The sequence below is a fragment of the Diaporthe citri genome (assembly GCF_014595645.1).
Source record: "Diaporthe citri strain NFHF-8-4 chromosome Unknown scaffold_4, whole genome shotgun sequence".
Taxonomy (NCBI): domain Eukaryota; kingdom Fungi; phylum Ascomycota; class Sordariomycetes; order Diaporthales; family Diaporthaceae; genus Diaporthe; species Diaporthe citri.
Genome location: NW_025064849.1, coordinates 5,625,356 through 5,649,343, shown reverse-complemented (window position 1 = coordinate 5,649,343; position 23,988 = coordinate 5,625,356). Strand labels below are relative to the sequence as shown.

The 23,988-nt window shown below is 49.1% G+C and overlaps 5 protein-coding genes across 5 annotated transcripts; 2 read left to right on the top strand and 3 right to left on the bottom strand.

The window, feature by feature from the left end:
- Positions 1 to 674: 674 nt before the first annotated feature.
- Positions 675 to 3,078, bottom strand: INS49_010638 (uncharacterized protein; the record flags this gene model as incomplete). Its single annotated transcript, XM_043171363.1, has 4 exons — positions 675 to 1,025; positions 1,109 to 1,661; positions 1,811 to 2,439; positions 3,001 to 3,078. 4 exons carry the CDS (start codon positions 3,076 to 3,078, stop codon positions 675 to 677), a joined length of 1,611 nt encoding a protein of 536 aa, XP_043025928.1.
- A 2,778-nt stretch (positions 3,079 to 5,856) lies between these two features.
- Positions 5,857 to 10,100, bottom strand: INS49_010637 (uncharacterized protein; the record flags this gene model as incomplete). Its single annotated transcript, XM_043171362.1, has 3 exons — positions 5,857 to 6,120; positions 6,517 to 9,571; positions 9,643 to 10,100. The coding sequence occupies 3 exons, from the start codon at positions 10,098 to 10,100 to the stop codon at positions 5,857 to 5,859; spliced, it is 3,777 nt and encodes a 1,258-aa protein (XP_043025927.1).
- Positions 10,101 to 13,543: 3,443 nt separating this feature from the next.
- Positions 13,544 to 14,870, top strand: INS49_010636 (uncharacterized protein; the record flags this gene model as incomplete). The annotated part of the gene is made up of 4 exons (XM_043171361.1): positions 13,544 to 13,787; positions 13,909 to 14,114; positions 14,168 to 14,531; positions 14,608 to 14,870. 4 exons carry the CDS (start codon positions 13,544 to 13,546, stop codon positions 14,868 to 14,870), a joined length of 1,077 nt encoding a protein of 358 aa, XP_043025926.1.
- Positions 14,871 to 19,298: 4,428 nt separating this feature from the next.
- INS49_010635 (uncharacterized protein) lies at positions 19,299 to 20,215 on the bottom strand (the record flags this gene model as incomplete). Its single annotated transcript, XM_043171360.1, has 3 exons — positions 19,299 to 19,543; positions 19,614 to 19,974; positions 20,036 to 20,215. 3 exons carry the CDS (start codon positions 20,213 to 20,215, stop codon positions 19,299 to 19,301), a joined length of 786 nt encoding a protein of 261 aa, XP_043025925.1.
- Positions 20,216 to 21,151: 936 nt separating this feature from the next.
- On the top strand, positions 21,152 to 22,541 carry INS49_010634 (uncharacterized protein; the record flags this gene model as incomplete). The annotated part of the gene is made up of 4 exons (XM_043171359.1): positions 21,152 to 21,205; positions 21,272 to 21,409; positions 21,599 to 22,148; positions 22,222 to 22,541. The coding sequence occupies 4 exons, from the start codon at positions 21,152 to 21,154 to the stop codon at positions 22,539 to 22,541; spliced, it is 1,062 nt and encodes a 353-aa protein (XP_043025924.1).
- Positions 22,542 to 23,988: the final 1,447 nt, after the last annotated feature.

Genomic DNA, 23,988 nt, shown 5'->3' with positions numbered 1-23,988 from the left:
GTGCCTTGTTGAGGCATTATGGAAGAATATGTTGGTATTAATGGGCGCCGAGGATCAACCCTAACGACGTCGTCAGTGAGCTACGGAACCGAGACACTGGAGCGACATCCCCAGAGAATCTGAAGATGAGCAATATCTGGGGCTACAAGTCCACGTTGAGACAGAGTCTATGAGTCTGCTCAAATGACAATTCAGGAGCAGGATGGGAGCCCTCACCCCTGGAGATGGTCCAGAGTGGGCGCAAGGAGATCCAAGCTGTCATGTTGCACATCGATGCCAACAAAGAAGTCAGCAATTTCCACGGGTACTGGGAGACCTCTTCAATTTACACTGAACAAGTCTTCAATTGAGGTATCGTCAGGTATGTGTGCACTAGCCTACGCTCGGTGGCGTGGCGGCACCAAAAAGAAAAAATATATATGCAGCGAGAAGCGTTTCGAGACGGTTTTCAAAACCTGTCATGTCATCAAAGGGCGATTTGCCGCCGCCCTCGATCTTGTCATATCTTTAGCCACCCAGTTCCATCACAGATCCAACGACGCAAAATCAATTCGCTGAGCACAGCTCGATGTCTGTCAGGCGACGTGTGCCGAACAGCACATTTTAAAACCCCCTCTCTTTCCGCGGCTAAGAGGCACCCAACCTCGTCCCACTCGCTGAACTCACACTCCCGCTCACGAGATAAACGGCAGCTCGGCCCTCCTCGTGTTGGAGCAGGTGATGGTGAGCCCCAGCTCGGTCAGGTCGGCGCCGACGTCGATGTCGACGCTCTGGTTGGTGGAGCCGAGCGAGTCGCGGTAGTAGGTGAGCAGCTGGCCGTTGTTGACGACGTTCTCCCCGCGCAGCTGCATGGGCAGGACGCCGTCCTCGCAGAAGGGCCGCTGCTGGATCACCTGCAGGATGGGCGTCTGCGAGATGTTGGCGTGCATGGTGAAGTTGTTGATGCCCGGCCTCACGACCATGTTGTCGACGAAGACGCGGCCGATGTCCTGGCCTTGGAGGTAGTTGATGAAGGTCGTGTTGCCCTGCGTTCAGATGTTAGCCTTCGCGTCCCTTTTTTTCCCTTCCTATTTTCTGTAGGTATGGTTGGAGGTGGGAGGGAACGTACGATGTCAAAGGTGAGTACTGAGACATTTGGGATGGCCACGGTCCCGAAGAAGTTGTCGCCGTTCGAGTCCGGTGTCAGCTGGACGCGCGACTCGGGCACGGTGGTGCCGTTGAAGTTGTTGAGGCCCTTGAGCTCGACGACCTTCTTGAAGTGGACGGGGTACTTGCGCGAGATGCCGTTGACCTTGAGGTGGGTGTCGCCCTCGACGCTGACGCGCAGGGTCTCGTTGATGAGGACCCAGGTGTTGAAGACGGTGAAGGCGTTCATGTCGAGGATGTCGACGAACTGCGTCAGGTTGACGGCCGACTGCGACGCCGACGTCGTCTGCGGGAACTGCAGCCGCGCGAAGGGCGTCTGCGGCTCCCAGTCCTCGAGGAACATGACGCCCTCGAAGGGGTCGATGACGGCGTGGATGCTGTCGTCGGCCCGCAGCGTGCTGTTGATGGACATGGTGAAGTTCTCGGACTGCGCCTGCGAGAGGATGATGCCCTGGATGGTCAGGTCGGCGCCGTCGACGCGCTGCTGGGCGATCCTGGGGACGGCGACGAAGATTCTGGGTCAAGGGGTCAGCGTCTGTCCAACTGGGCCTCCTCCAATCCCATCGGGCTTCATGGGCGGGTTTTTCTGCTCTGTTCCCACCCACTCCGTCGGAACGTCCGAGCCGCTCAGCGAGGCCAAAAATCAGACGAGATGAGCACTTACATCAAGCATACCACCAGCGCCGTGATGGCAAGAAGTACTATCAGGTGCGCCCACCACCACTTGGCACAATGCCTCCTCACCTTCTGGCGCCTCGTGAGCGCCCCGCTCTTCTCGGCGTGCTCATAAACCCGGTCTCCCTTGTCCGACATGGTGACGGCCGGCAGGATCTGGTTCCTGTCCTCGCTCTGGTTTCCGGCGGATGAGTCCCTCCTTGTCCACTTCTTGCTTTTCGCCTTGACCTCCTTCTCGGCGACGACGTAGTGGCCCCTGCTCTTGCTGGATATCCCCCGAGGCGGCACCCCGGCGCTGAGCGGCGGCAGGTCGGCCGGGTCTGTTGCTGGCGGCAGCGACTGGACGAGCGAGTCTAGCCCTTCCGAGTGCGAGTCGCGGCCCTGGTGTGGAGGGGGCGACGGGGACGGCGCCTCGACGAAGAGTCCTCCTGTGGGCTGCCTCTGGAGACCTACAATTGGCCTCGGCGGCTGCTGCTGCTGCTGCTTCTGCTGGCGTGATGAGTCCCGTCGTTCGACCGCGGCTGTATGCTTCGTGAGAGTGTTCCTGTTCCTGCGTCTCCCTGTCCCAATGTCCTTGGGCGTGGCGTTGTGATGAGGAAATCCTTCTATCAACGGGCCCTGCAAAATATCGTGTCGTGACGGTCCGTTTCCGAGGTTCTGAAAGACTGATGTATAAGACGGCTGCGGACGTATCGAGTGTCTTGGTGAGTGTGGGTCTGGACGCTGTATATAATTTGCAGGCGATGAGGACTGTTCCCTCATAAGAGCATCAGGGCTACGGGTGTCCCTCCTGCTGCTGGGCGTCGGGCTGGGGCTTATAAGAGAGTCGAGGAGTCGCAACGGCAGGCTTCCAATTTCCCCTCGGGGCATCACAGGGTATCAAGTAGGTAGGCGAATCCTTGGACGAGAGCAGTCTTGGGGCGTCCCGAGGCGGAGAATTGCCCGAATGGCGGGTGGGGACCCAAGAGATAGATTGAGGCGGCAACCTTTTTTTTTTTGTAATTTGCATCGGGGTACGCCCCTTTGCCGTACTCGTCTCGTCCTGTCTCTCTTTTTTATTATCGATGGCACTTGTTCAGCGTAGGTCAAGTCATTGATTCCCGCGGGGGGACGGTACGCTATCCAAGGGCTGGGCCCGGAGTGGGAGCAGGTGGCCGGGGATGGTTACATTTATGTTACTGATCGGTCTAATACTCCGGCGGTATGGGTGTCCCATGTCGGCGCTACATGCCCCCAGCAGGAATTGACTTCAGGCATTGGCAAGGCAAAGCAAAGAAGAATGCAGCGCTGGCCCGACCGAGCGACTGATTGACTTCCCGGGGACGTCCTGCTTCTCGACGAGAATGGTGGCCATGAATTCCAGACCATGCCGTTTACGGTAGGCGAGGGAGAAAACCAATTTGTGGCACTCGACAGCTTGTCCAGTGAGAAGGGCGGGATCGACGTATGACAAGGCCCGGAAAGAGCCACGACAAGAGATACGACAGGGAGGCCGCTCGAAGGCATTTGCAAAAAGCTGCGCAAAACTCCCAATCACCGAGTGCCCACAACAGCCACAACTGTGCACCGCACCTTATTGTCGGGACGTGACGGTGACGAGGTGTGACCCGTGTGACACGGCAGAAAAAAGGCCGGGAGGGTGGATGCTACGGTATGATGGAATGAGGGCCCCGGCGGACTGACGGCCGAGGGTCAGCTGCTTTTCTCCTGCCTTCTTTTGTGGATAGATATATCCCTCAGGATACGATAAACAAACGAGCGTGAAATACACATGAATGTGAAGCTGTAAATGTGCCCGCATGCCGCATGTACCGCGCCGTGCACTGCAGGGCTGATGATATCAACAGGTTAGAGTTGAGATGAAATGTCACCCGGCAGTCTGATCGCCTTTCTCTTTCCTCCCACTCTGCCTCTCTCTCCCTCTCTCCCCTTCATTTTCAGGGCGATGCCCCTCTCTCGGTGGTCACAACATCAGCTGATTGAGGTCATATCCCAGAGGCAAATTCATGCCGGCTTCCCTGCCGTTCGTCTCAGCTTTCCCATGTGTGCGCGCTTGCGCCTCCTGCCTCCTCTCGGCTTTCTTGCTGCTGCTTGTTACCTGCACATCATCTCCTCCTCCTCCTCCCTCATAAGTCACTCCCTCACGCTTCGGCTCCGCGGCCTGCCACCTCGTACAGAGTCGACTCGCGTGATCTGCTTTGCCAGTGCTGGACCAGGGCCGGCCTTGTGCAGGTCGCAACAAGCATCATTTTAGGGTGCCTGTCATCGGCCGCATTAGGGCCCAGCTACCCCGTGGAGAACGGGCACAGGTGCCGCTTCGAGAATAATTACTGGCCGATCCCATGCAGAATCGCATAGTGTCCCCTAGTGTCCCCAGTCCTCCCCCAGTCGCCCCAGGGCCTGAAATGTCCCCGTCTTCCCCGCACCGCAGGGATGGGCGGGGGATTTCTCTCCACCCTCGCAAAAGCTTTTATCGAATTTGCCCGTGCTTGGCCCTGGAACAAGAACTCGTTATGAAACTCTATTGGGCCACGGCCAGCCTGGCGAGGGGCTGAACCTCCGAGGCAGCTTGTGAAAATTTGGCACGTGTGTTGGAGAAGGCGGGCTTGGGGAAAGCATGTGAGCTTCCCTCTTTACTATGTACTCAACTTGGCTTGACGATTTGGCCTGATCTGGACTACCAGTATGCACGAAATATATCACGCCCAGGCTTGGGATTATGGTTTATTGACTTGCCTTACATGCCGTTGCGAAATCGACGATCTAACAATCGTGGCTCACGGTGCTGATACTTTTCCCGTGTCGACAGGCTCATTCGGCCGAGTGGTGAAGCAAACTCAATGGTCGGGAAACGAAACTCTGACGTCTACAATTCCTTTGTTGCTCGGACAGAGGAGCCTCAACTCTCTCGGCTGCGGCTCCCGAACTGGGAGTTGTGGCTCGCGGAAAGCAATAGTCATGATGGGACGATGAAATCACTCACTCAGAGAAGCATCTGCTTAGCGTCGACAATGAGTGTGCCTGCGTCGTACTTAGCTTATTGCTAGTGATGATTCGTTCAAGCCACCGGGCATGCCGCACCCGTTGATTAACGAAACGGAGGATTACACGAGACGATTTAGCAGAGCCGCCACCCACAGCCCTAACGGCTTCTGCCCTCCTGCTTGGTTCGAGCGAGGTCGTCCCGAGCTCTGGTGGTCCAGTAGCTAGGCGTGCCGCCTCAGCTGTCATCCACTCATGCATTTGTGATGTTTTCGCTCGCGCCGGCCGCCAGTTTCAAAACGGCACAGGCTCCGAGCCCCGGCCGGGTCTTGCTACTCGTGTTCAGTCCGAGCTTTCGCCCCAGGTCTCGCCGGACTTGGCAATCTGCCGGCTACGAGTGGCCATATGACTGGCACAGTCTGATCGTGACGTGAGATACACCCTTTGGGGGATCTCGGCCGTGGGCCCAGTTTCAGACGACAGGTAAGATCGGCAGAAGTGTGTGGTGTATAGTAGGACGGGGTCTTGGTTCCGCCTTTAGAACTGGCGAGACTACTTACGAGACCGACAGATATGTAAGAAACATAGCATGGCCCAGTAAAATCATATGCCTGCGGCGAGAACTTCAAATGCCTGTACCTCGGTCCCCAAAGAACAGTTAGGACTGGCTTGCAGGGTCTTGTCCGCAACAATTACTATTATGAGCCAACCCAGAGATTTCTCTACAGCGGGATAAGCCACTTCGACAACGGCAATTATGGTGATAAAGCAGAAGCATAAGTACTTAAAAATGAAATTCCATGAAATAGCCGATAAAAAATGCCGTATATCTTCATCTCATCAGACTTGACAATAGTTCCAGTATCTAAGAGAGACAAAAGGTTAGAATGGCTGCTGTGTAGGCTCTGAACAAACCACGAAGTAGACAGTGGCTCAAAGGACCAGTGAATGCCATTATTCACTATACCACAGATTCGCCAACTCAAGAGCGCGTGCGCAATGAACAAATAGACGGTGTTCAGGTCCCCATACTTTCCAGAAAACATCTATCCTTCACACCTCCCCGAGTAGGTCAGGATCGCTCCTGTCGGCGGCCACTGGTGTATCTGCTTGCGGAGTTGGCTTCTCGCTCTTCTCATCTCGGCTCATGTATTTCCGCACCGGTCGTAGTGACGACGGCGGCTCTATCAACCATGTCACCATCTTTCTGTCAGTCGCCGCCCCATTGGCATCGCTGGGTATCACCAGAGCATAGAATGTCTTCCTCGTCAACCGACCGAGGAAGGTCAGGATGTCAAGAACGTTGTAAAACAAGAGCTGTATAGTCCAAGAGATGAGCAGCAGGGGTAGAATCAATATGCCTCCTGCGATCCGAATGATTTTCCTGCCAACGGCCACGGCTCGTGTCCCAGAGGATCCGCCGGTCGAGCCGACTAAAGCTGATGGCCAAGAGGATCCGTCGGTCGAGCCGACTGAAGCTGACGGACAAGAGGATCCGCCGGTGGAGCCGACTGAAGCAGTTGGTGTGGCATCAGGACGTAGCACACCTAGACTCTGTATCAAAGACGCAGGAAGGGTTCGGCAGGCGAGCGCCACTCTTCTGGCTGGTAGCTCGATGAGGAGGTAAGCCATCCAAAATAGCACATGGCGTATTGCATGACTGTGCAGAGGGTCGCCACCATTTTGGTCACCATGTGCGGGCTTATTGGGCACCGGTGAAGCCTGCGCTCGCTCGTCCTGCTGACGCTTGTGCTGGCCTATCAGACTGGACTGGAACACGTCCCCGGTAAGCCTCAGGGCGTCTTTGGAGAACTGCTCGGCCACCGCCAGGAGTAGCTTCGCGTTCGCGAGCGCGATGACCGTGATGGCCAGGGTGACGACGGCGATCACGACCATGCTGGCCACCCAGCCGGCCGCCGGGTAGCCATTCATGCTGAATACGCTGGCCGCGAAGCCGAGCGGGAGGAAGACGATGGTAACGTACGTGAAGGAGGCGATGTTCTGGTTTCTCCGGAACGACAGCTCCTCCCGGGCGTTCGCGAGCCGGGTGGTGCACAGCTCTTGTAGCGATTTGACGTCGTCCAGGAGCTTTTGTATTCCCCTTTTGCGCCAGTTTAGTACGCGCTGGCTCCTCGTGATGGCGTCGCGATACTTCCTCTCGTCGTTGCGGGTCCAGCGCGGCCTCTCCTGGCCGCGGCTACCCTCGCGAGCATCCCATTGACTGATTATGTCCTGGGTAGAGGCGAGATCATCGGCAAGGGCCTGTACAAGTGGGGCGAACCCTTCCCATAGCGTGCTCCAGGAGGAGTATCTGTCCATGCTGGGGATCGACCACGAGAACGCACTTGATTTGATTCCCAGGTTGGACTTGACCTCTGCAAGAATATGTTCCGTGTTGTTTTCGACGAGCCTCAACATATCGGAGAAAAAGCGCAGTTCAAGGTCCTTCCTTTGAAACAACAAGATCTCACTTGTTGTCATAGCGCGGCCATAGTAATCCTTCGTGGCCTCCAGCGTTTCGAGATCCAAGTTGGAAAAAAAATGAAACGTCCAGTACCGATCAAAAGCATCGCCCTGGAAACGGAATCCTACAGAGCCGCGGGATATATGCTTCCCTTGAACCCCGGGAAACCCCTCGACGGTGTGAGCCGTGTCACCTGACAGGAGCCCAGAGGCGTCCCCCAGAACAAAGAAGCTCAGGTGGACCTCGGTCTCCCAGGTGTTGTATGCCAGGTTGCAGTGGTCGAACATGAAGTTCTGGTGTTGGAAGTGCCGCTCAAAGAACTCGAGCATGTACGCCCTCTCGTCGCCCTTGCTCGCAGCGTAGCACAGCAGCGCCGCCTCCAGCCCCGGATCCGTGCCCCGGCGGATCCAGTAGACAATACGCTTCTTCGCTTTGGCTGCGGTCCTGGGCCTGCTGATGGTCTCCCACATGAATTCAAAAGAGCCTATGTGCATATCGAATTCATCCGTGGGCCCCCGGAGGCCTTTCCCCTGGAGTCGCTTACGGCTGGGGATATCCATAACACTGAGTCTGGAGTCCCCGGGCGCTCCCAAGGATATCAAACTTTCGCTGACAACGGACGAACCGTGATCACTGGAGGCTTCACTTTGATTCTCTGCCACACTGTCTTCGTTGTTGTGAGAAGAGTAATTCTCCCTCATTTCTGCGACATTGATGCTTGTGAGCCAGGTTACTTCCAATTCTTTCAAGGAGTCCAAGGCCGTGTCTATAGAGATATTCTTGTCCTCCTTAGATCCAAAGAAATCCGGATAATTGAAAAGCCACTCATCTTCGATCTCGAAAATACTATGAGAGTCGATGGTGTTGCTTAAAGGGATGCATTTCTTGAGAGCATGCCGACCATCCACCGCCAGCTCTCTGGTTCCTATGCGATCGGAGGCTGAAGCCGAGTTTGGAATATAAGGCTGCGCAGATAAAATGTCGGACAGTTTTGATAACAGTCTCCGCAGCTCTTCATCTTCTTCTCGTTGGTGAACCTGCCCCTGAGAGTTGCTGTCGTGATGTGCAGGCAGCGCTTCGGTTGATTTGGGATTTTGACTAGTCGGATGATGTCTCAAATGCACATCACCTAATGCCGTCTCCAGCGCCGGCTCTGTGGTATTATCAATGATAGCCCCGATTGCCTTGGCATGAATGAGAAAAATATACGGAATCTCGAAGCCAGCGTCGTAATAGGAGTCGGCATCGTCCTCCACGTGGAAAACGTCTTCTAGCGGGCCCTTCGTCATGATGTCAAGCTTTCCAGGAAATAGTCCATTCTCACTGCTACTCCGAAGTAGTATTTCAATGGAGTTTCGCACCATATCTCCTGGTTTCCTATTGTTGATTTGATGGCCTCGGATGCCAAGCATCAATGACAAGGCGTATCGAAGAGCGTTGTCCCACCGGGCCTCCTGATTGTTTTCATGGAGACGCTGGACATCAATAGTGTTCTTCCAGACCTCTTGAAATAATTCATCTCTAGGGAAGAATCCCATGTCTTGACCGTAGAAGAGTGCGGTATCGCGGGCGTGAAACAAGAATCGTGACTCCCGTGGTGACCTGGTGAGGGCGACCATCTCTTTCCGCAGCATCTCGTGTTTCATTGTGAATTTTCGCAGAATCTCCCGCTGAACGGTCCGAGAGGCAAACTTCCGGCTGCGTCGTAATACCTCGTCCGCGTGGGATTCTTCCGAACCCGTTGACGAGCTTCTGTCCTTGCGCTGAGCCCTGTCATGCAGAGTTGCCCAAACACCAAATCTCTTGTCTTCCATTGCCTTCAACGCCATCCAGATCCAGACGTGATCATCCAGCCTGAATATCTTGAGCCCTTCGTCCTCCTTGTGATACCACGTAAGGCTTTCGCGCCTGTCGGATCTTTCGAGCCATCGCACCCAACCCTGTCCCCAATGACTGATCATTTCGCCGACCAGCGACGAGTCGCCATCCTCATCGTCATTGAAAGAATTTGCGAATACCATGGCCTTGAGTATTTGGAGCGCCGTATTTCGAACATGTTCATGTGACGCCAAAGCCTTATCCGAATCCGATATGGTTACTGCCTCGCCGCTCACCCAATATCGCGGCCTAAATGCTACATCCTCGTCGGTCTTCTCTGCAGCATACAGCCACTTGAGATGACCCAAACAGACGTCTCTTATTCGAGAAAGAAGGGCCTGGACGTGAGTGTCATCTGTACCAGGACAAGGAAGACGGCCGAGCCTGAGGCGCTTGGCAACCTCTGCCAAAAATTGAAACGCGAAACTGTGGTCTTTGTGTCAGCATTCCGCGTAGTTATGAAGCATATCTAGGTATGCCGCAGGCTCAATACATACAAACTGGACCTTGTGCAGATCCTATGACCAGACAAGTCACCGCAACTTAAAGCAATAGGTTCCACGTCGCATAGCTTCTGCCAAATTACTCCCTTGGCGGTCTCTTCGGACACGTGGACACTGACTGGGATCGCGCAGACGCCAAGGATGTGCTCCAGGTTCCGCCGAGCCGCAAACTCAATGTGGTCCATTATTGGCGAGGTCTTTTCTGGCGTTTTTTCGTGATGCATAGCTGGCGAGGGCTCAGTCTGTGGTTGGCTATCAACGGTGGGGATCACATCTTGTGAGACATTCAACATGCCCGCGTCGCGTTCGTTGTCCTCGTCTTTCGGCGTTTCTGATTTCCGCTTATCGTGACTGTAGTCCACTGGCGGATCGTCTCTGACGTTAATCCTGGTTATCGAGGTGCGGGATAACGAGACCGCTGTTGCCTCCCTTAGGAACCTGCTCGGGTTCATCTCCTTTAGGGGGACAACGAACGTTTTCCAGTCTGATAAAGGCTTCTCGAGTAAGACCAACTTGTAAGCTGTGACTATCTCCAACTTCTGACTTTTGGATCCCGGAGTGCTCGAGTTAGCCTTGAGTGTTTGCTTCCAGACGTGTGGAGACTGTCCCGGGCTGAACCTGATCATCTCCCCACCCACAGCCATGGAAACGACCAGTGCGACCCCGTAATTTGGTTGACCTTTTTTGTTGCAATTTACATGGCTGCTGTTCGACTTTGGCTCATGAACTAAATGCTGGGAGTCCATTCGAGCGCCCGGCGATCCCTCGCGGAATCGGTTCACATGAACCCAGCCAAACCCTCCGGGGCCCGGGCCTGCGTTCTGGTGGTCCGGAGTTGTCTTGTTGAATTCATAATCATCTGTCACGTAGTCCAGGTCCCGTATGATCAGTCCTTTACAAAACGCTAATTCAAGGTCAACGTCGGTATCCCCCCGGTTCTCCAGGATGCACTGTTGAAACACAGTTCTGTTCCGAGCAATAAATTGAATCGTCAGCCCGACATCCTCTATACCCTTGAAACATCCTATTTTGTATTTGTAGCATGGCCACTGGTACTGCAACCAATTCAGCCTTGGTGGAGCATCGTCTGATAGCTCCAATTTCAGCTTCAGCCCGAAGAGATTGGTAAATTCATGCCTTTGGGCATTCTCGAAAGACTCCAACGCAAAGGAGTGAATCTGCCGTACTCTCCGAGTAACCCAGTCGGGCTCCGTGGTATAGCAGTGGCCTGCAGAAAACATGCCGGAATTCCCAGCGCCGAGGTAGTCGCTGAATTGTACGAGTTGTCCAAAGGCCCCAGCGGTGGCGGTTGTCCCATGATCACCGAATGATGCAGGGCACTTAGGGCTAGATGGGGAGAACCAAGCCCCGCAGTCTGCATCTTCTGGCATGAAAAGCTGCGATTGCAGTGCAGATGGTTGCCCTGGCTCTAAGAATTCATAAGCTCATGGGCTACCAAACGTGGGACACGCTGACTTACCGTAGATGAAGTCCTCAATTTCGGAGCTTTGACTACTTTCATGCCAACATCTGAAAGTTTCTGGTGAAGCGTGGTGGATTTGAGGAGAGCAAGGCGGTCTTGTACGGTCGGCTTCATCTTCGTGTGGTCTTGATCTCTCGTATTGAGAGCTAGATGAGGCTTCTCCTTGGTCTCCTTGCCCTTCGTTATCTGCCTGCAACCGCTCATTCCTGTTCAATATCTCCTCATTGGTGCCCTCTTCGTGTTGGACTGTTTGATCAGGATGCTCTTCAGCCATTTGAGGATTCTTCGTGATTTGCTAGCCTGATACCTGTGCTATGTCTCGCGCGGGTGCGTTATTCGAATGCCAGTCACTTAGAGAAGAGAGGAAGAAAATTCTTCCACGGATCAAGATTTCCACACCAGTCTGAACGCGAGGCTTTATATCCCCAGAGTGGGGTTGGGCTTGGGGTTGGGCTTGGGGCTGAAGTGGAAGTGAGAATCTCGCATGCATAACGCTAGACTCAACTTAATCGTGGCTTCCGCTTGGTGATGTCGTGTAACCATTCGTAGATTGTACTCCTTATGAAATATGCTACTGATCTCGTGCCCTCTTGCCGTAAAGATCATCAGTGAGAGGCCATGGGGGCCAAGCTGTCTCAGTTACTCTTCTCTGTGGACCAGCCTTTGCTCATAGTGCATAGTAAGACGCATTACAAGACCAGACAGACAAAGTAGTCAATTAGTACAATTCCATTCAGACACCAGTCTCCCAATGCCACTAAGTAAATATACCATACATAATGATGCAACATTGCCACATCCCAACGACTTCAATCCACAGCAATGGTCCAACGATACTGACAGTTCAAGTACTTCATGAGTTTCAGCGGAGGGATGAGGTTCTGGTCTGGGGGGAAGTGAGCTCACACATTCCCAGGGCTTGCGGAGCATCTCTTGATACTTGAATCGGGATGTCTGAAACGTCTATCTGAGGAATATATTCATCTTTGGCCTTTTTTCTCCAAAGCCAAGTACAATTGCCCACCTTCTTTTGTAAACGTTGATGGCTTCTGCAATGTGGCTTAGGGTGGATTGTTGCCCTCATACACGTGGTTAGCATCATGCAATGCTTGGACGGGTGCGCTCTTGCTCATTCCTGTTGCAAATTTTAGCGCTTCATTTCATGGAACGTGCTACGAATGTGCATTATAAGTGAATATATTATCAATTATCGGGAGAAAAGGGTATCAGGCAAGATTTGAACTGCAGATGCTCACTCTGCTGAGCGTTGTTACCAGCCAATCCTGAGAACATTTGCCCACGACAGTTGTAATACAACATCAATATAGGGGGCTTGGACTCTCAACGATGCCAGTGTGCCTACCAGGAAGGAGCATTTGAAATGAACTAAAAGTACTGATCCTGAGAAGAGCAGCACAAGAATGCTGAAGGTCATCTTGGGGCCGCATTATCAGTTTAAGGTTGACATGTGCAAACCAATACATGGTGTAAACCAGTCTCATCCTCTGGTGGTACCGAAAGGACTATGGGGAGGAGGCTCATACATTTTGTATATCATTGACACTCCTTTGGAACTCGCATATTGAGTACAAAGAGATTCCATCTTAAGATACAGGCAAGTGCCCTTTCGTCTGATCAGGACATCAAGCCATACTTCCATAATATGCAGTATTGCTGACAGGCCCCACAGATAATAGATGTAGCCAGGCATCAGCCAGGTGTTGGTGGCACGATGAAGGGGCACCGCGGGAGGCAAGAGATGGTGGCCTAACGCACATGACTGGTCAATACAGATCAACAGACGCGTCTACGCCAAGAGAATGCTAAGTTGAGAGCATGCAGTATGATGAAAGGGACTGGATCACCAAGGTCGGTAACTGATAGCATAAATATGTGTCCTGGTATGCTTGAGTTTAGTACTGGTATACCAGCACAGCATGGCGACTGTTCCTTGCCAGTGTGAGTGTTTCCAGAGGCGGTAGCGGACTTGTTTTCAGGCTGTGATTGTTGCGTTTGGCTTGATTAAACACTTCACCCTTGTTAGATGCCCAAGCTGAGTGACCGGGCTGAGCTTGTGGCCAGTGCACCCGCTTGTGCCTTGCCCAGCGCCTTGCCCAGCGCCTTGCGCTTCACTTGCCTCGAGTTTTTCCCCAACTTCGCGTATCGCCCTAGCCAGAGCGACTTAGGTACATTGCGAGGATCATTGTTTACTGAGCCCACACATGGGCCAATTTGAAAAAAATAGATCGTGGGCCACAATCCTAATCCAGGTAAGTTTTGAGGGTTCCGAACTTAATCTTCCTTTCCCACCACAACCTCCATCTGCGCAGCTGGACCACCAACCACCACTCAAGACACCCTCTTCTCCTGCTCCCCTCTGGCAGCTGCAAAGCAGACGAAGCAACAGTCGCCATGGATGTTGCAGAGCGCGTACGCAAACTGCCTGTGGAGCTCCAGCTGATCGTCCTCGTGCAAACGGTACACGCCCCGAAAGTCCATTTCTTGAAACCGTTCAAGAACTACAACGGCGGTTTGGTAAATCAGCCGCATGGTTTTCCTGGAATGTTTTTCAATAACGGAGAGCCCGGCGTGGAGGAAGTGAGTCCGCAGTCAGGAGCTAGCAAGCTTGCCAAGTTGTTCATGGAGATCAACGTCGGTAAGTCTTCTTTCCCCAGCGGCATGGGTGGCGGGGGGCATCCTCTTGCGTTTGGTCCTATCCATGGTTCCTCAATCATACAAAGCTTGATTGGAGCCACGAGCAATTAACTTTGATCTAGCTGCCAAGAAGAACTACAATAAGCATTTGACGTCCATCGCCCTGAACCCTTCCATGTTTCCCATCAACACGGTCAAGCCAGGAGTGCCGCATATCAAGGTCGACATGGTCAACGACGTCTTCTGTGTCTCGAGCAATGGGCAGTACCCATTCTTTTCCGGAGAGAGATTCTGTGGAGGCGTCTCTGTGTGGCACAAGGAGCTCAAGGTAAGATACCTGCGACACAATACCGGCCTACGAGTCTAAGCTGACAACCACAGAACATGCACCGAGTCTGCATGGGTCTTCCAAGCTTTGACCTAGCCGCACACAACTACTACTGTCAAGACTGCGACAGAAACCATCAGGTCGTGCCTCAGAAGTTCCCTGGAGACAACATCGAGTTCTGCAATAGATGCATTGGACTCTGGTTTGCCCGCCTCATCAAGCTCGAGCAGGTCTACATCATCGTCCCAGGTCTGCCCAAAGCCCAGACGACCGACCAGCAATACATCTCCCGCTACGGTGAGCTGGCCACAGTCGACGGAGCCTTCGCAGAAGCTGTACAGAAAGACCCTACCTGCCAGGTTGTGGGGTCGTACCCTTTCCACGTGAACACCGGTTTCGTTGCCGGCCCAGTGATAGGTTAGCTGATCCCCATGCTGTAAAGTACGACCTCACCAGCAGGGAAGGATTGCTAACACCCAAATACTTCTCACAGCCAGCCACACCGTCGAGGGATTCGGAAACGGCGGGCCCTGCAGCTTCGAAGGCAACGGAATCACCCTGTACGAGGTGGCCGCCTCGGACGTCCCCGACCGGGCTGTGCGGTTCATGGACACCTTGGTGCGTTCGTACGCGAGAAAGCGTGTAAGATGGACATATTTGACCTCGGGCACAAGCCCACCACCCGTCCCAGAGGATCCCAAAGTCTGTGATGGAATGGTCGAGTTCAAGTTTCTGTCCTTCTCTCAGGGCTTCTAGGTGGCTGGCCAGCGGCAGAAAAGAGTCGCGGGACAGCATGAGATCTCTAGCCAACTCTCGTGGGATTGCGCTTGAGAATAATCCATTCTACCCCAGTTGGGATCCAGATTCAGAAAGAAGACGTGCAGTGCAGCGTCTGGCTCAAAGGCATGCCTAGGAGGATATTCACCAGATACACAGAATTGCAAGCCATACTCGAGAAAAACGAGGCAACTAGCCAGAAGCGATGGCTCAAGAAAACCAATGCACAGCGTATGCTCGAGGCTGCGGCTGCGGGCACGAGGCTGGAGGCACGGCTCTGTGTTTAGGTCGACTGCATGTGGAGAGCGGGGTTGACAAGCTGAATTTTTTGGGCCTTTGAAGGTTGGCGACAAATCACCTGAGTGCACAATAATAGCCAAAGGCACCCTCTAGATGCACTTTATGGTAGCCAAATTAATTGATCTCGACCCTTTCCTCCTATTTGGGCTACTTGTGTACAAGATCTCCAATTCCTGATTCACCCAATCATCCTTGAACCATGGGGATCGTGGCCCGCTCCTGAATTTTCTAAAAAAGACCGGGCAAAGCGGAGCTGAACATGCCACTGTGTGTGGAAAACAAAACGTTACCCCCCCCTGTCGTTTTGACTCATGCTCCCCCCCTCCGCTCCAACATCTCAAATCCTCTTAATATAAGCAATTTCTTATATAACTATATAAATATAATTATTAATAATATAAACCTATATATTTTTATAATCCTTATTATATAAAGAATATAAATAAATATTTTTATATATATAATAAATATATTTTCTATTTAAATATATTTTATAAAATATATAATATATTATAATTTAAAATATTTTAATATTAAATTAAATATATATATATATTAAATAATTTTTATATTATATATATATATATATATATATATATATATTATATTATATTATATAAAATATATAACGTAGTTTATTAAGTGGTGGCTAATATTAAATAATAGCCGATTTTTTCAACTTTAACTAACTTTCATTAACCTTAGCACCCGCTTAATATAAAAGAATTAATTAAATTTAGCACTAATTGGTGTTAATTGCTTTTAATTGCTTATTTTTAATTAATTTTATTAATTTAAAGGAGTTAGCATGGTTATAATGCTGGTTTAAATAAGCTAACTTTTAATAAAAAATACATACTTTGCATTAAATAATGCCAACTTTATTATTAAAAACATAATTCACCATAAATCGCGAAAATAAATATATTTATATTAATTAATGCTAATTAAGCTAAATTTGCTATAATATAGTTAAAATTTAATTAATTAAACCTTTCTTTATCTTTTTCATAAGTTCTTATATTATGCTTAATTTCGCCATAATTACTATATCGTTTTTTAATTAATTCACCGCAAATCAACTCCTTAGCACCACTATTTATTTTACTACCTAACCATTTCCCCTTTTATTTTTTTTAAATAAAAGCTTAAAATTTCTTAATAATAAATGCTCCTTTAAGTTATATTTAAGTTCTTTTAGCCCTTTAATGTTTTATAAGTATTATATTAGCCTCCTTAAGAGTATAAACCTAATCCTTTAAGATAATAAGCTTATGCATCATTACCTATATACTCTTTATCATTTAATTAATAGCATTTATAATTAAAATAAAGAAGCTTTTTTAATAGGCGGAAATCTTACCTTTAATAAAACTTAATTATTAAATAATTTATTAAGCATTTAATAAAGTTTAAAACTTTTATTTTTATAAAGAAATAAAAAGGAATTATATTAATATTTATAGGTAAATATTAAGCTTAAAAATTATAAAGTTAAGATTTTAAGGAAAAATTCCAGCTTCTTTAAATGCAAACTTAATATTATTCTTTATAAAAGTCTTATTATAGGCTGTCTTAAATATAAGAAAGAACTTAAACTTAGTAATATAATTAATAAAGGCTTAAATAAAAAAGTTAATTTCATTGCTATATATATGCTTTAAAGGCAAATATAATGCAATATTTAATAGCTAAAATAAGTAAAATAAATATAGCAATATGCTAATAATAATAATCTTATTATTCTTATAATATTAATTAAACTTAGCTAATATATAGCTTTTATAATTATTTATAATTAATATTTAATAATTAACATCTTTCTTTAGCTTAATATGTTTATTAAAATATTAAATTTATTTTAAATTAATTTTATTATTTATTTATTTATTAAGAATAGGCTTAATAACTTAGTTATTTAAAAAACTTAACTTTATTACCTAGCTAGCAAAATAATAAACGCCTTAAATAATTATAAATAATAAAATCCATAACTTACTTATATTAATGCATTTAATAGCTATTGCTTATTTTTAATTTTTAAGTTAAATTAATTTAGCTTTTTTATATTTATTAATATATATAATAATTATTATTAAGGTAATTATGCTTATTATAAAGCTAGTTTTATTAAAGTTATAAAGGTTATTATTAAGGATTTAATACTTAGTTATTATATTATAAAGCAGCCTAAATTAATTTTTAATAATCTTTAAATCTTTATAAAAAGCCCTTTAATAATTATAGGGATAATTAAATTTAGTTTTAAGGCTAAGTTATAAGTTTATAAAGCATTAAACTTAATGCTTATTAATAAATTTAATATTATATAATGCTAATAAAAGGTTAGCTATATCTTTTACCTTAAAAAGTTATAAGGGGAACTCTTAAGCATTTTACTTAATAATATATTAAATAAGCATTTACTTTTTAATTTAATTAAGTTTATGCTTATTAATATATAATTCCTTGTAAAATAATTATTACTTTATCTTGTAATATAAAGTTTATTTTAAGATATAAAAGATTTATATTACTTAAGGAATACTTAAGGGTTTTTAATAAGGTTTTTTAAACTTATTAATTGCTTAAATAGCTAAAAGGATTTTATTTTTTTTAATAAAAAATATATAATATAATATTAATTTATAATGCATTAAAGGTTTAAATAAGTAGATTAAAGCAAGATTAACGCGAAAAACTAAGATGCAATTAATATTAAGAAGAAGCTATCCTATATAAACCTTAATAACTTTTAATTATATTGCAATCACGCTAACCCCTTTAAATTAATAAAATTAATTAAAAATAAGTAATTAAAAGCAATTAGCATTAATTAATACTAAATTTAATTAATTCTTTTGCATTAAGTGGGTGCTAAGGTTAATAAAAGTTAGTTAAAGTTAAAAAAATCGGCCACTATTTAATATCGGCTACTACCTAGTAAACCACGTTAATAAAATTAAACTTTATTAAATATATAAAAATAAAATTATTTATTTTATATATTTTATTTATTATATTAATATTTTAAAAAAAAATTTAATAAAATAAAACTTATATATAATAAAATTATAATTATAATTTATAAAATAAAAATAATAATATTATAAATATAATAATATATATTAAATAAAATAATTTTATTAATATATTATAATATATATTATAAGTATAATTATTATTAATATCTTATATTATACTTTATTATATAAGGACTTTAAATATATATTTTTTATAATTATATTTAATTATGTTATAAAGATATAATAGAATAAAGATGGATTTAAAATTTGGGATTTTGAGCGCCGAGGGGGGAGCATGAGTCAAAACGACAGGGGGGGGGTAACGTTTTGTTTTCCACACACAGCAGCCTCGCGCTTTGTGCTGAAGAGGCCCGTAGCTGACGCGAACGCAACCCAAACAGGGGACTTGGGGCAGGTAGCAACCTGCAACCAAACAGTCATCCTCCCCATTCCAAACCCGCATTTCATGCGCGTGAGTGTTCGTTCCTGTGTCGAAGTCCGATACATTACGAGACATGATGCATAGTAGGACAGGAGCACACAACTCAGTGGCTCATCTCCGTAGTCAGAATGCATTTGGTCTATCATTATTGCATCTGAAAATCTATAGATGGACCCTGCCGAAAGACTCGAGCCTCAACGCTTTCGTACCTGAATTCGGTAGTCATCATTCGATTACTGGAACTAGCAAGCGTCCCAAAGTAACTGTGGTTGCTAAACGCAATCCTTTGCCCAAATTCAGGTTGTTGCTGAGGACATAAGCGATGGGCCGAGACATGTCCTGGAATAGCCCATTGACCCCACAACTCCGTTTCCCAGAAATAGAAGCTCGCAGTCTTTCATCGTTGATTTTGTGTTGAAGTCGCCCCTAATGGAGCCTCGGGCTGAGCGTCGGCGTAGTTGACAGGGCCGCCAAGCGGTCATCGAAAGACCTACGTCCAAGATAGGGGGATTTCTCCCCTACCATCTCGCAGGAACTCGCCAACATGTGATGAAGACCTCCAACGTTCGTGCTTCATTCCAAATAGAGGTCCTCTCCAACCCCGATGACGCCCGCGATCCTCAGCCGCTGGAACGTTGCCTAGAAAGACAAAAACTTGAACTCAACGGCGCCGCCACAGTGGATAGGGTTGCGTGGGTATGGCGAGTCGCTGTGGCCCTCCTCAACGTCTTCTTGGCGCAAGTTGCGTGCATCCTTCACCATGCATTCAAGGATCTCAACAGCATTGTCAGGGACCTCGGCAGCGGGCACCTCGAAGAGCGTGATCCCACAGCCGTAGAAACACCGCGGGCGTTCGGGGCCGAATGGCGCAATAGTCTCGGTGCCTGGGAATGGGGAAGGCATGCCTTTAGCCGCTCTGTCAGGCGAAATCTGTGGAACAGTGTCTATACTTACTTTGGAGAGTGATGGCTGGCCTTGTACCCGTAGCCGGAAGAACCACGTCGTCAGCAACCTGCGTGTGCAAGAAGGGCTTAGGCAACGAATCGATGGCCGCCTGGATCGTGGCAGGCTCTCCCCATCGGTACACAGCCTCCTCGTCACCAATCTGAGCCCGGCGTACTCCTGGAACAATGAGGTATACCCGTTCGATGTCCCGAAACTTGGAAACCCAGGATGCAATGCACTGTCTGCAGATCTCGACCTGTACCGAGAACGAGCCCGGATCGTTGGCTAAGTCATTGTGACAATCACTGCAGATGAAGTCCCACGGCCCGCGGTTGCACATTGGCATGCTGACGGCAAGGAGCCTGATGTCCTGCGTATCTCGTCAGGCTGAAGATCATACACCTGGAGCTTCTGTACGAGTATCTGCTTACCGCCAATGCCGAGTGATCGAAGGCAGTGCCACCCGAGAAGTAGTAGTCGGGAAACCATGGGCTGAAAAAGCTGGAGAGACAGAAAAGATCGTTTATCTTGTCCACGATGATGTGCGACCGGTTGAGAGCGTTGACCAGAGCGTTCGAGGCGAGGTTCGAGTTCAGAGTGGCGAGCATCATGCTGGAGCTCAAAATAATGCGTGTCATTCCACGCACGCGCGTCATCCAGTCCACTGCTGCTGGAGTAGGGCTCAAAGATTAGCGATCAGCCCTTAGTAGTCTTTCAAGTATTATACATAGCGTTTTCTGCTTATGGGAGTGCCCATGAATGAATGTGAAGCTGCTAATGTGGCAGACAAACAGGAATAGGCGATGGGCTCCTACCGAGGAGGAAACAGTAATTAACTTACCCCTTGCCTCAAACGAGGTGCTATTCAATCTTGCATGCTCACATGCTGCTGACATAGATGATACCTCTGAAACGCCAGGGCCCTGGACAAACTGGTGGGCTGCTCCGGCAGGAAACCGGTATGTGCCATTGTGGTTGCCATTCGGCTTGAGAAAATGGACACCTGGGGTGAGTAGAGCTGAACGCCATACCATCTCCCGAATCTCGGCAGCAATCCAGCCAAAGGCTTCAAAAAGAGTTGCCATGATGTCTGCAAAGAGCTTGAAGGGGGTTCACCTGTGTAGCTGAAATAAAGAGCGAGTAGTAGGCGGGTGTGGTCATTGACAGAGTTGCCAACCAAGCGGGCCAGATTCTGATGGGTTGAGGAGTAAAGGCAGGCCAGCTTGATTCTTTGCGAGGCAGGGTTTTTCAGCCTGCATTGTCTGACTTTGGTGTGGGCTTGGTCTACCGTGATCCTCGCGTGTACCCAAGCACCAGCACCATTCACAGGACGCGTCAGGCTGGCGAATATCTCCAAGGACGCTCCACTAAACAAACCACCAGACTGAGCTTTGGCCAGCAAGGCGCGAGGCCGAGTCCTGCCCCTCCGCCTTTCCAGTCAGCCGGCTCCAGCCTGTGTGAAAACCTGCCTGCTACACTGGATTTGAAGTTGCAGCGTCTTTCTTCCACAATCGCCCACCGAATTGTTCGAGCAGGCACCACACAAGATGGATCCCACACCCTCGATGCCTCTCTTCGGGCCGGAAGAGCAAAACGGCGAGGTAAGTGTCGTATCCTCTCCTCCGTTCCTCTTCTGCCACCACAGCCACTGAACACACCGAATCCAGGCCATGGAGCCCCTCAAGAAGCCAGCCGTCCACTTCTTCCAAGCATCCCGCTCGTACAACGGCTGCATTCAGCGAGACAAGATTGAGTATCACTCGGATGAGGGTGTCTATAGCGTCTCCCCCCTTTCGGGAGCGCAAGTAAGTACGGAAGCTGTGGTCGAAGTTCACGCAAACAGTAAGTCGCCGTTGTTACGTGAGCCCCAGAAGATAGAGCCCTCCCCGCCCCTGACCTTGTGACCGCAAGCCCATAAGTAAGTTGGGGAGCCTCGCAGCTGATCCTATTATATAGAGGTCCCCATCAAAATAAACGGCATCCAAGGGCCCAAGCCGGCAAACCGTGAGGAGCGTGAGTCTCCCGACAGCGACCGACCGGAGCCGCCACTGGTGCTCGAGGCCGGAACTCCCCATGTGATGGTGGACCCGGACAGAGACCTGATCTGCTGCTCCAGCTTCGGCGATGACTGGTACCCAAACGATACCTTCTCGGGCGGCAACGCGTCCAGGCAGGGACCGCTGGCGGACCTCGCGCGACGCCTCGGCCTCGGCCTGCCGCCGCTCACCCGGGCAGGGTACGTCTTCGATTGCGAGGACTGCAAGGATCCCGTGAACGAAACCCACGACGACCTTGAGTGGAGGGCTCATCCCCCTCACTACTGTTCGGTATGCGTGGGAGACTGGGTGACCTACTTCCCCAACCTCGAGCAGGTCTTCCTCATCGTGCCCGGCCTGGACAAGGCCGAGCCCGGTGACGAGGTCCTCGTGTACCGATTCGGAGACAAGGAAATCGTCGAGGACATCCTCAAAGCCACGAAATACACCTCTAGGGATGATTGCTTCCCTACGGACAAGGAAGACAAGGCAGACACCAATTTGCGCGGTTAGTCGTTTCGGATCCTCCCTCGGAGAGAATTCTTTTTGGCGATCGACTCGCTGACTTTATCCTGTTCTAGGTGTTGAGACAACTGAGGATATTGGAAGTGACGGCCCTTCACGCTGTTTCGAGGGCAACGGCATCACACTATACGAGGCTTGTGCGTCGGATTTCGGCGAGAGCCTTTCTCCACTCTCCCACCATTCGTTTCTAAAGACCCTGTTCAAGGGGTTTTGCGCGTCGCGCAGGTGTGTTAGTGAACAAGGAGAAGGCATTTTCGACTACGAGTGGGGCCTGGAGGGCTTTCCGGCATGCCCTCCTCGCGGAACCACGAAGATCGCGGGCGGAGTCATTGAATTTCGGGTCTTGTCATGTCAGCTGCAAGGGCGGCAAGAGTAGCACCCGGGTGGCGTTGGGAAGGACATCGGTCCCCTTCAGGAGTATTTGAAGACAAAGACGAGGAGGGCAGCTGACGCCTGACTCGAAAGGAAAGAGATAGGCTTTCTAGATGTGGTCTATGTTCGGCTCAGAGGTCATGCTGGAGCTGTTCTGAAGGCCAGCTCGTGGCCAGCTCCATAGCGGGAGCGCTTTGATTGTGGCAGAAGCATGATGGCACAGAATGTCGATACCACTGTACTTTGCAAGGCTTTTCCTTGATCCAGCAACGTGCTCAACCCTGCAAGACATGTAAGATTCGAGTCGAAGTTAAAAACTGCTCTCGAGCTTAGACTGGGTCGAGACATGACGAAGGACTAGCGGACAGCGCTGGCAACCGGAACATACGGAAAAATTGTTCCGCCTTGCCCTAAGTGTGTGTGTGAATGAGGCAGAGCTGACACTAGATGGTGATTCCAGTCGACCTTGCACTGCTCCGCCCCAAATCTTCCATTTAGATGTCTGTCTCGACCCCAATGCAGAGCAGTGCCAACGCGGATCTAAGACAGCGTCCACCTCCTCCGCAGAATCCTCTGAGAAGACAAACCCATATAGTGCGGAAATGTTTTGTATTGTATCTCTTCCCACCAGTCACGGCGGTGTTGCCGATCGTGCTACAAAACCCGACGGTCGAGTTACATTTGTCCTAAACAGGTGCGAGGGCAACAGCCAGACACACCGTTGCTTGTCTGCTGAGGAATATCCTGAGCAATCAGACAGTCCTGTGTATCTAGTGCTCGGGTGCTCCTCGAGTAGGACAGCTGGATCGAAGCGCTAAAGCCATCGCCAGCATACCCTATTCCATCCGACAGAGTGCTGACACCTGACACCCACCGGCTCTGCCTCGGTACGTGACCATCGGTCCCAAATCGTTGCCTCCCAGTCGGATCTTTCAGGTCTCGACACGATCAAACCGAGAACACAAGGCCGCTGGATTGGAAGCCAGTTTGAGCGGGGGGCACCGCATGCCCCGTTTCCTGCTTCGTTATGCCCCGGGTCTGGACGCTGAACAACTGGAGGCAGTATTCGAGTAACACACTCGCTCCATGCGTAAGTTATGTGGCTGTCATCTGGCACTTTCTTTCAGCAAGCAGGGGACACAAGCTTGTGGATCCACGACATCTCGGCGGTCACCAGGGCGAGCATTGTAGGCCTCTCTTCCAAAGTACTGTGGACTGACTTGTTTAAAACTAGGACTGTGAAACAGTCATTCGTGACGCCATCAAGATGCTTACCAGAGCGCTTCAACCGAGCTAGGTGGCGTGGATAATACCTAGCAATGTCCCTGAAGATGTCTCATGTCTGGACTACGGATAATCTCATACGCTCTTCGCTTTAGACATGTGCTGCATGCAGGGCGAGGATGCGTATTGATTGCGAGTTTGTCGGGCCGGACTGATCTCGAAAACGG